The following is a 12,121-nucleotide window of genomic DNA, read 5'->3' on the forward strand; positions in this document are numbered from 1 at the left end:
AGTAGGAGGCATAAGACATAAACTTGAAAACCATTTCTTGTGGTAGTTATGCTCCTGGTGACGACATTGCTCCTTCTGTCTGAACTCTATTCATTGACTAGTATAAAATACAATGTGCTATGCAGATAGAAGGTAGAAAAGAGTTTTATTACTGACCTCTGCAATCTGTTGATATTAAGGTAAAATTTGGTAACTTCGTAATCATATTGACTTCTTATTTAGAGAAGCTTTCCCCTCATTTTCAGGACCACAATCCAGATACATATGTAACTTATTTAGGACAGAATAATACTGTTCTCAAACAATTCCAAAAGTTTTACATTTTTTCATATTGCTGTAAAATTTAAATAACAGGCTGATAATCTTATGGCATTGAATATAGTGAAACTATCTTTAGCCTACGAAAAGTAAAAGTTTAGGAAAGCAAAACCTCAAAAATAAAACAAAATTTCTACTTGTCTCTGGTTTGTCACTATAATGTATTCCAAAGAATATGATTATGACTAAATCTATATAGATATATTTTAAGTGAGTACTTTCATAATCATAGATAATTGAGTGGTAACCATCTATATTGCCTAAGCACAAAGTCATATTAGTTGTTTCCCCCCAGCTTCATTAAGATAGGATTGAAAAATAAAACTAGTATACATTTACAGTGTACAACATGGTATTTTGAGGTATGTATATATTGTGAAATGATTAATTTAATCAAAATAATATTTATGCTTACATACTTAACATTTGTTTTATGGCGAAAACATAACACGATCTACTCTTTAAGCAACTTCAAGTCTACAATACATTATTATTAACTGTCACCAGGCTGTAAAATAGATTTCCAGAACTTATTCATCCTGTTTAACTGAAGCTTTGTACTCTTTGAGCAACAGCTGCTGCAAAGTTGTATTGTTATTACGAATGTAAAACTTAGATTGGTTAAATGCTAATGTTTCCTCTACTTAGACACTGGAGTAAGGGCCAAGAATAGCAAAAGTTTGCCCTCTAAAAGAACTCTAGCCCTGATACTTATCTGAAAATTTGGATTTCTCTTCAAAGCTCACTGGTAATTAATCAAAAACATTATCATAGGACCAGTGCTTACCATTTCATATTTTCTTTTACTATTTCCTGCCAAAATCATAAAGTGTGTGCATGTGTGTGTGAGTGTGTGGAGGCAGGATAGTTTAAAATGTTTATCCATTTGGGAGTATAAAGCAGTAGGTAAAGTTTTGGATTTATTTTTCATTGTATTCATCTAGTTCATCCATCTGTAGATGAATTTGTTTCCCTAAAATGAATATTATTAATGCTGCTCATTCAAATGTTAATGAAGTAATGCTCACAATTCCGCAAGATATTTATAAACAGAGTGCTGCTGCTAACTTGCAGAGGGCATTGATGAAGTGGCAAATTTCTGAAACCATAAGATAAAGCCCATTGCTATCTAAGGCTGTTGAAACCTAAAAATCAATCTTTTAGCTTTTTATTCGTAGAAACTTAGGAAAATAAAATGCTGCAGAAACACATTCTTTCTTTATAATCCCTGAATTGTCTTGCATGACCAACAACATTTAGGCAGTTAATTATTTATACCATCAGAGATGAGTCTATCTTCCCTCACCTATGCCATACTAGAGGGAGAGTGACAGTCCCTGAGCAGGAAGATAGTGGAGGCATTGTGCTGGAATGCTCTGTGGTGATGTAACTGACAAGGAATCTACCACAAATCCCAGTGCTGAGCATTCATTTCTCTCTTTCTTGCAAGGGCAAAGGTTATATACTTTCTAAGAGCACACTTTACAAAAGACATACTTAAATGTACCACATTTTTGGCCACTCATGGAGGAAATAATTGTGTAGAAGAGCTCCGAGGAGATGCTTTCTTAATGAAGCATTGGTGAATCAGAGATATGTAGATGAAATTTTCCTGAGATGATACCATCTTCAAAAATAAGGAAAACCCTTTGAGCTGAAACATGTTTTGGATCCAGGAAACCTCTGTTCATAGGAGGGAAATAATTGAAAACACCTGAACCTTACATACCACTTGTTTCACGTGTTCCTATTACAAATCTTTGAGGGAAAGAGGTTGGGAGGGAAGTCTGTGAGGGGTGAGATGGCTTATTGGCCATAGTCACCAGAGCCCTTTTGGTTGTATGTTTATACTCCCAATGTGAACATGATAATCATCACAAATGGAGACAGCTGGAAGAAATTTTAAACCATGAAATAAGTTAACTTTTATTGTGCACTCTTAAATTTCCTGCGAGTCTCTTCAAAACATTATGACTGCACAGTTTCTATGGTAACCATGAAAAAAACAGAACAGTCTACACGATTTGGCCAACACATGATTCAAAGATAACACTTAATGGTGCGAAGTGGCAAAAAGTGTTATTGACAGTTTTCTGAAAATGTACAAGTCTGCTCCGGAGTGTCCAAAAATGAGGAAATAATGTGAACGGTGTGGCCCAGCAACAAGAAAATATTTATGCTGAAATATAACCAGAAAGTATATGTAAAGTTGTTTTGTTGAGCAATGGATATCTTCTCAGATGCTTGAGACTAGAATATTATTTTTTTCCATCTTGGAAATACTAGTTATATTTTATTAGAAGTACTTTGTAAACCATTTTAACCTTTTTAATGCACAATTCAGTGGCATGAAGTATATTCACAATGTTGTGTAGCCATCACCTCTATCCATTTCCTGAACATTTTTCATCATCTCCAACAGAGACTCTGTACCCATTAAATAATAGCTTTCGTTCTCCCCTTCCCAGCCCAGCCCTAGTAAACTCTGTTATACTTTCCATCTCTATACATTTTTTATTCAGATAAGTGAAATTACATAATATTTATCCTTTTATGTATGGCTTATCTCATTTAACATCATGTTTCCAAGTTTATCCACGTTGTAGCATGTATTAGAACTTCATTTTTTTTTTTTTATAACTGAATAACATTTCATTGTATTATACACCAGCTTTTTAAAATCCATTCACCTGTCGATGGACACTTGTTGTTTCTATTTTTGGGCTTTTGTGAATAATATTCTATGAACACTAGTATAAAAGTGAGACGGCCAGGTGGGAGGGGTTCCCTGGAGAAACTCCAACCAGCCTGCCACTGAGGCGGAGCCTTGGGTTCGGCCCTTTGCAGCGAAGAGACGGGTCCCGCCTCTTCCTGTGTGGAACCTGGTATTCCAACGCCTGGCGGGAAGCACTCTAGCAGGGGACTGTGGCCTTGCAGAGGATCCCAGTTTCCCCCATTTAACCCCCTTTTCATCCAATAAAACCCTGCTTTACTCACCCTTTAACCGTCTGCGAGCCTAAATTTTCATGGCTGTGGAACAGACAAGAACCCTATCTTTAGCTAAACCAAGGAAAAGTCCTGCAACAAAAGCTTATGTTTGGGCAGGGCATGGTGGCTCATGCCTGTAATCCCAGCGCTTTTGGGGTCCAAGGCGGGCAGATCACCTGAGGTCGGGAATAGCAGACCAGCCTGGCTAACATGGTGAAACCTCGTCGCTACTAAAAATACAAAAATTAGCCGATCAGGGTGGCGGACGCCTGTAATCCCAGTTGCTCGGGAGGCTGAGGCAGGAGAATCACTTGAACCTGGGAGGCGGAGGCTGCAGTGAGTGGAGATCACACCATGGCACTCCAGCCTGGGCAACAGAGTGAGACTTCATCTCAAAAAAACAAAAACAAAACAAAACAAAATATGTTTGAATCCCTTGGCATATTTTAAAAAATATATTTTTAGCTCTTGGTGCTTGGGTGTAATAAACCAACAAAACTCAATGAGTTTCTCTTCATGGTCACCACTGATAAAATTTTTGGGTTATTTTACTGTTAATCTTTTAAAAGAAGATATTGGGGAAAAATTCTCACTTTTCTCTTTCTCCTCAAACTCCAAGAAAGTATGCACCATATTGTCCTGTATATGCTATATAAAGATACATAAATCAATTTAAATAGAGCTACAAGGTATAGACAGGATATTGTCACAGAATCTGAAGCAATCATACCTTCTCACTACAAATAGGGTCAACATTAATAATGGGCATATTTCATTTTTTAAACGTTTAGACTGTTGATAGGTATAGAATAAGATAGCTATAGGGACTGAGGATGGCATTTTTAAAAGGTAGCTCCATTATATTATTTAATTCAAATATTTTTGTTCCTTTGTCATTTCCTGTTTGTGTCCATGGGATTTTGCACATAGTAAGTATCACAAGCTGAAAGGTGAGACTCTTTTGGCAAATTTTAGATGTGTAGGCAGGTTTAAAAACTCCCAGCTGGTTACTCCGTAGAAATTTAACTTATTATTTCATTAGGAATCTGAATTAACCCCATACTTCAAGGAGACAGATTCCAACTGTAGAGAATCAGACAGACTCCAAGACTTATAATTCCTGACACATATGCTTTTGGAAAATGCATGTGCAGAAACTGTGGAAGTTGTAGACCTGATAGTTGGGTGGAGTATAAAAGACTGAAGTCACAAGGGCACTTCATGTGAACAAAATAAAGACTGTGCTGGTTTTGCTTTTGACCAGTGTTTTTTTCTCAACGGCTTAGAAAACAAATCCTTTAACTTGTCCACTAACTCTAGCTTTTTCTTTCAGAAATGGTGACAGTAAAGTCCAAAGGAATTATTATTATTATTTTTTTCTAAGAGAAACTATTTTCTTGCTTGCTTGCTGCTGGCTTCCTCTCCTGTGTGATGAAGGTTGGTTGCAACATGCTAGGCATCTTCATTTTCTCTAGACTTGGATATTATTGTCCTGAGCAAAAAAATAAGTGGCAATGCATGGTGAAATGTAATTCTGACTGGAAGCACGCTTCAGTTGTTATCGCAATATGAAGTAGAGGTGTTCAGAGTCTTTCCATTCATATTAACCTTAAATGAAGACCCAGAGTCATCAGGTCTTGATCATACTCACAGATGCACGACAGTAACAGCAGGAAAGAACTTTTTTGTTGTCTTTTCAGACAGGGTCTGGCTCTGCTGCCCAGGCTGGAGTGCAGTGGCATGATCCTAGCTCACTGCAGCCTTAACCTCTTGGCCTCAAATGATCCTCTAGCCTCAGCCTCTCAAGTAAGTGGGACCACAGGCATGTGCCAACACACCCAGCTGTTTTTACATTTTTTTTGTAGTGACAGAGTTTCACTATGTTTCCCAGGCTGGTCTTGGACTCCCACCTTGGCCTCCCAAAGTGTTGGGGTTACAGGCATGAGCCACAGTGCCCAGCCATGGGAGGAAATTATTTTTATGAGAACTCAACTTTTTCCAAGGTGAAAGGATTATTCTTTTTTTTTTCCCCCTGTGAACTCAACTCTGTAATGTGCACTTGTTTAGTTTACAGTTTAATGGTGATTTATGATGTTCAGGGCTCTTTGATGCCCAAGCAGCTGAGCTATTATATTTCATTATCTGGGCATGGATACTGTTTACTTCTGGTCTTGAATATGCAGATCAAAATGGTTTTGAGGCAGCCAGTTTACTGACCCATTTTCACACCCTTCGTTTTCTTCTTGGTGGTACTCGAGTAGTACCTAATTATCTTTTCCTTTAAATATTTCAGGTATGCCCCAGACTTGAAAGAAACCAGGTAACATACTTAAAGTGTAATAGAAAAAAAAAAAAAGCAAGCTTTGTTTTCCTGTGTACAGCAGGCTTGAATTTTCTGTAGGAGTCTTAGCAGGAGGGCTTACAGCCTGAGATGTTTGTGTTCTATGCCTCCTCTACGAAAGTGGAACCCGCTATGTTTGCTCAGGCATTTGATTTTCTTTAAGTTATGGAATGTCTTTGACCAGCACGGCAGGGAGCCTGGATTGCAGGTCTTTTTACTCTTCCATACAACTGGGCCATGACACCATAAAGGTAAAGCTGGGAAAACAAGAACAGGGTAACTAACAAGAAGTGCACACCACACTTCTTTGAAAGAAGTAGGTTGTGGGGGGGAAAAAAAAACTCATGAAATTTCAACTGACTGAAACATTTTGGAAATTGATAGATCAGTTTGGGGCTGAGAGGAGAGACATATTATCAATGCAGAGATTGAAGGAATATGCCACAAAGTCGAGATAGAAAACACTGATATCAGAAAACGTAACTATTAGACTTTTACAACTCCTTTAGGGCGGGTTTCACATGAAAGAGCATTAAGTATTAGTCCCTCTCTCCCGGCTGTTAGTTACCAACTCCCCACTCACAAAAAGTGGCCCCATGAGAAACTGTTATAAAAGCTTCTTTTCAGGTCCCAAGGAACACTCCTTGGAGGGCTAGAAGGATATCCCAAGTTTGGACGGTCCAGTTTAGACCACTGAGGACAGTAAGAGATACGTGAACATAGCTCAGTTCATGGAAAGACTCCATCAGCAGCACTTTTATTAGGAATGCCTCCTATGTGTAAAAATGTTTACTGGTTGTGAGTTTATACGCTGTATTTGCAACCTTGGTGCTTTCTATGGGTCCTAAGCAATTGCATACTCTTGAGGACAGTTCTGGTGATCTGTAACAAGAGCCATCTGTTCCCCTGCTCTTTCTTCCATTTTAATAATTTTTTTGAGAATCCTCAGTGTTTCCTAGCAAGTCTAAAAGTTCACACGACAGGTGGCAGCCACATAGGAAAATTACCTGGCCTTTCCAGAATTCTCTAACTTGCGAAAAGTTCTGTTTTGTGGCATCGCCCACAGACACTGTTCATTAGTCACACAACAGAATGCCCACACATTCTTTGTAAGGTACTGAGCAAGGAGAGTATTTGAGAACCTGACTCTGAGCACACTGCATGCTTTTGATCAGTTGTTGCATAGAAATGTGATTAGTGGTCAAGTAAACTCAAGATTGAACTTGTTTTTGTTTGTTTGTTTTTTGTTGTTGTTTTGAGACAGAGGCTTACTCTGTTGGCCAGGCTGGAGCGCAGTGGCGCTATCTCAGCTCACTGCAGCCTCTGCCTCCCGGGTTCAAGCATTTCTCTTGCCTCAGCCTCTCGAGTAGCTGGAACTACAGGAATGTGCAACCATGCCCGGCTAATTTTTGTATTTTTAGTAGAGACGGGGTTTCACCATGTTGGCCAGGCTGGTTTTGAGCTCCTGACCTCAAGTGATCCACCTGCCTCCGCCTCCCAAAGTGCTGGGTTTACAGGTGTGAGCCACTGTGCCCAGCCATGAGATCAAACTTTCATTTGCTTGTTTGTCTCTGTAATTGGCATTCTGTTAAATTAGCAATTTTAGAACTAGAACCTAAATCTTTCTTGCAGTTTGGAACAGTGGTAGCCCACTCCTCCTTTTGTGAATGAAAATGTTTCTCTGGTCCTGCTTCTAAATGTGCAGTGTCTCTTTCTTTCAGACAAATTTGAGTGGGGAAAAAAGACAAAGACAATCTTAAAGGTTAATTAGCAGAGTGGAATCAGGTTGCGATTCTAGTCTTAACTTTGCCACTTACTATCTAAGTGACTTTGGACGAGTCACTTAATCTCTCTATAGCTAAAGATTCTTTTGCTATAAACTGGAGATAGTATCAGCCCTGCCTTCCTCAAAGGCTCAAGTGACATGATGTAAAGCCATGAAATACTTGCTTTTTTTTTTTTTTTGAGATGGAGTCTTGCTCTGTCGCCCAGGCTGGAGTGCAGTGGCGTGATGTCGGCTCACTGCAAGCTCCGCCTCCCAGGTTCATGCCATTCTCCTGCCTAGGTCTCCTGAGTAGCTGTGACTACAGGCGTCCACCACCACACCCGGCTAATTTTTTTGTATTTTATGTAGAGATGGGGTTTCACTGTGTTAGCCAGGATGGTCTTGATCTCCTGACTTTGTGATCCGCCTGCCTCGGCCTCCCAAAGTGCTGGGATTACAGGCGTGACCACCACACCCGGCCAGCCATGAAATGCTATCCAAATGTACGGCATTACAAGTTGCCAAGGATGCTCACGAATACCAGTAAGAACCAAACAAACAATTGCTTCATCTCTGAACAATTTTCCACAAACTGACAAGTCCGACTCAGGAGCTGATTGCAATAGATAAGTCATCCACTCATGAACAGTTAAACTGAATAAGTAAAATTTTGCTCCCAGTAAGGCTTCAGAAGGGCACAGTGAAGGGCACATTAATGATCCACCCTGAAGATACCACCAGATGGGGGTGGGAGCTCTGAGAAAACAGAAGTAAGGCATCTTAGGAGGCCCAGAACTTTTCAAAACAGGGTGGGTAGATTTTTTTAAAAAATCAAAGCTACCAAAGAATATGCCACAGAGAGGATCAATGAACAAGTCTTTTATCATGGTAGTTAAGCAAAATAATAACGGAGGAAGATCAACAAAGGCTGAAAACCTCTGCCAAATTATGTTATTTAATATCCAATGGGATGATTCAGAACATTCTTTCCAACCAAACAAAAGCAAAATTCATTTTTTTTGTATACAATAAAATGTCCCTTTTCCAACTCATATGCAAATTCAGTAGAATTCTCTCTGGCTACAGAGAGTGAAGTGCAATCAAATTATTGAAGTGTTGTTGCTAAATGCCTAGGCAGATTTCAGACCTCATTCTTTGCATTTCAGTTGCACACTACTAAAGCTTATGGCAACTGAAGGAAATCGATCACCAGGTAGACATAACTCAGGATCTCTGGGAACAAGAACTATATTACTAGGAGCCAAGTCTGAATTCTTGGCTCCCTGGAATACAATTCTCTGCCATTAAAATACCTTGGGATTAGTTCTGGCTTTGTGGTCAATTACTGGTTAATTTTGGTAACTCACCTCTTCAGACTGCAGTTTCCTTTACCCTAAAGGAAAATGGTTGGATAAGTCCCTTGTCAGTCCCAATGTCCTAGAAGTGTCTGTGAAGGAGGCTTTGAATAGAGAAGTTGTGGCTATCACATTTTTAGGAAGTTGGCAGTTCAAGAATATGATGCTATAGGAATGGAGAGAGTGGGCTTGTCAAAGAGTAGTTGACTTTCAGAAAAATAGAAGATGACACTTAGGGAAAATCTAGGGAGAGACAGGATGAAAGAAACTGGACAGCTGAGCAATCAGATGGAACCTGAAAGGCTTGTGCATACATGAGGGGAGCTGGAGAAACCCAGAGAGCCAGCAGGCTGTATGGAGTAGTAAAATTAAGTCATTTCTACCAGAAGAGCCCAGAATACCAACAAGTTAGGGTTCAGGTGGCTATAGTTTTCATCTTAAGTCAAGGAATGAATAGAAAGCCTAGGCAGAAAAAACAAACAAGAAAACATATAAATAGACCAGCAGTGAACCAGGGCAGCAAAGAATGTGAACTAGAGAAAGACATCAAACAAAAGGAATCTTCATCAAAACACCACCTTGTCATTAGCTATTTAGGGAAACATTTAAACTCAGCCACTTAAAAGACAGAACACCAACTTTGTTGAGATATTCATCAATTACTTAGTTGACATCATCATGAAAAAGAGATGAGGCAACATAGGAATTGGCTCTTTAAATGATACAATATCATTTAGCAAGTGAGAATAGCTGCAGTCTCATTAGCCAGAATGATTTCTGTGATGTAATTAATACTCTCTTGCTCATAGGAATTAAAATGTACTGGTGTAGTTGCAGAGTTGTTTTTTTGAGTGTTTGAAGTGACTCTGGAGTTCAAGGGCTCATTACTTATCCATCACCAAGGATAAATTGAGGATATGGGGCAAAAAGTAATGTGACATTTCCAATTTCCCATTCTTAGAAAGCTTATCATTCAACGTGAAGACAAAAACTGATGGCTCTGTTAAAATATTTAACAGAAAATTAGTGACTATGGAATTTATAAGGACAACCCATGTTCTGATGACTTTCAAAGACATTTCTGCCAATTACTTTAGTCATATTATTTTTCTGTTGAGAAAGCAAATTTGCAATACTGTCACTTACCTTTAAAGGTTGAGTTGAATGCTTATTGCTTTTGTGACTCAGATGTCTTCTTTTTCTTAGTCCCTGAAAATTAAAAAAAAAAAAAAAAAAGGAGAGAGGATAGGTAGGGAGGGGCAAGAGTTCAGTCCAGTATTCCAAATATTGATTTTTCATGTTAAAACAAATCCTGGAATAAGCTAACAACAAAAGGATTTTCTTTCACTTGAAGAAGAAATCTGTGGCTTAAGGATAGTATTTAGTGGAGACTCAAACCAAGTGGTTTAAAAACCACCTGAAAAGTATTATTTGATTCTTATGAAGTTCAAATTTCTAATGAATCATTTTAAAAGGAACCATATATTTCAGGACATAATTAGTCAAAACTTTGAGACAAAAAATATCCATCTGGAAGATATATTTTTTAAAATGGAGATTTGCAGAATAATTTTACCAGCCTGTAAAATTTCTCAAATGCTTTCTATATGTAGAACTGCCATAATGACAAAGTAGCTAGGGGAGGGAGGTCCAGCGTTCGGCTGCATCAGGAGGGATGTGACAGAAGGGGATGATGCTTTGCCTGCTATGTCAGTCAACTCCAGTCTGGTGATGAATGAGGTGACAGATATGGTGGCCTTCCTCACTCTCATGTACTTAAGCAGGAATTGAAAGTCACTTTGTTTAAACATAATTTCCAGGAACGAAGCAAGTGTATTAAACTGAAATAGTGTTGAATTGAATGATACCAAGTACAAATTACTTCTAGACCAAAGACGAGTGTTATTTTCATTCCTGTAAAACAAAAGGCAAGAAAACAAAATAACATCCTAGGTATAGACGATGATGAGCTCCTTTGGAAAAAAACAAAAAACAAGAAACAAAAAAAAAAATAAACAGGAAAATCTTCTCAGTCATACCTAAGCTTTTCTTTTTCTATGCAAGCTCAGAAGAATTATCAAGTTAAATTGCTAGTATTTTATTACAGAGAAACAATATCCAAAGCTGGAAGTGAAAATGTGATCTGCAAGGATGATTAACAAAAATCAAGAGTGTTTCTGGTTATCACGGTGATTTTCTTAGCCATAAATAGGATTCTGAATCTAAAGAAACAGGATGCTGTTTGGCACATCACAGTATAAACTTGCTAAATAGTAAGTTTATATGTTCTAATATAAATAGGCTTCTAAGATATTTTCCTTACTACAAGCAGTGGCTTAGATGTAAGAAGACTCTGGCTAATCTTCTAGAGCAGTTTGTTGGCACCAAATAGACCTTGTAAATATTTTATGTATGTCCTTTCAGACTGACTAATCTGAGAACAAAGGTTTTCAATTGTACCTTGAAAGTTTATCCTTAAGAAATGGTGTACTCTATATTTTAGAGCTACAATCATTGTAGAACATTCCCATCTATAAGTTTTTGAAATTGAATGACAGGACTGTCAGTAGTAGTGGTGTCTGTCTGTTTCCATGTCAGTGGGTAATGGCAACTTTGTTTTTCTTTTTCTTTTTGAGCCTCAAGCATTTAGCACCTAGTAACTTTAATCTGAATCCCCTGAATTTCTGAAATCATATTTTTTACTTGTGTAAAGAAATAGATATCTATTTCTGTAAAGAAGGTTACAATCTTTCATAACTAAAGGACAAATTAAAACATTTGTTTTGTAATATTGAAATGTTTTGAAATAAAATATCTGGTCATAATGTTGCCTAATTATTCTGTTACTAAGACTAATACTTTGGAGTTCATTATTCAGCCATTAAAGAAACCTTTGTTTCAACTGTAAGAAGAAGCACATAAATTGTTCTTACTTGTCTGTTCTTTTTTTAAAAAGTCCTGCAGAAATATGATGACTTTTTAATCTAAATTTTCTGAAAGTAAGCAAGAGAAGGGAAAAATTACTACTTTTGAATATATGAGGTATCAAAAATTTCCTTCATATAAAAGTTTCTAATTTTTGGTACAATTATTTGATAATAGAATATGGACAGGACTCCTTAGTATTTTGCAATGTTCCTTCAAATTATTGTTTTCTACTCAGTCTGATGATAAGTGGTCCAATATAGTAATTAGTTTTTTCTATCCCTCTGGATAGTCAGATTTTTTCATTTAACTTTTTAAATACAGTAACTCATGTAATTTCTAGCAATGTCATTGACTAATTTAGCCATATATGTTTATATGTATATAATATTGACTAATATTCTGCCTATTCACAGAAACGTGATGTTA

General features: G+C 37.7%; 1 protein-coding gene across 3 annotated transcripts in view; it reads right to left on the reverse strand.

The window, feature by feature from the left end:
• Window positions 1–1,869: 1,869 nt before the first annotated feature.
• Window positions 1,870–12,121, reverse strand: part of LMNTD1 (lamin tail domain containing 1) — a 55,025-nt gene continuing 44,773 nt past the window's right edge. For 2 of the 3 annotated variants that reach the window (XM_050746740.1, XM_050746739.1), the window contains exon 9: window positions 10,333–10,681. In XM_050746740.1, the coding sequence (XP_050602697.1) occupies window positions 10,536–10,681 (146 nt within the window). In that variant the 3' untranslated portion in view covers window positions 10,333–10,535. Of the gene's footprint in view, window positions 2,498–9,913; window positions 9,977–10,332; window positions 10,682–12,121 lie in introns of those variants that run through there. The other variant, XM_050746741.1, reaches the window with a different exon arrangement.

This window comes from Macaca thibetana, chromosome 11 (genome assembly GCF_024542745.1).
Source record: "Macaca thibetana thibetana isolate TM-01 chromosome 11, ASM2454274v1, whole genome shotgun sequence".
NCBI lineage: Eukaryota > Metazoa > Chordata > Mammalia > Primates > Cercopithecidae > Macaca > Macaca thibetana.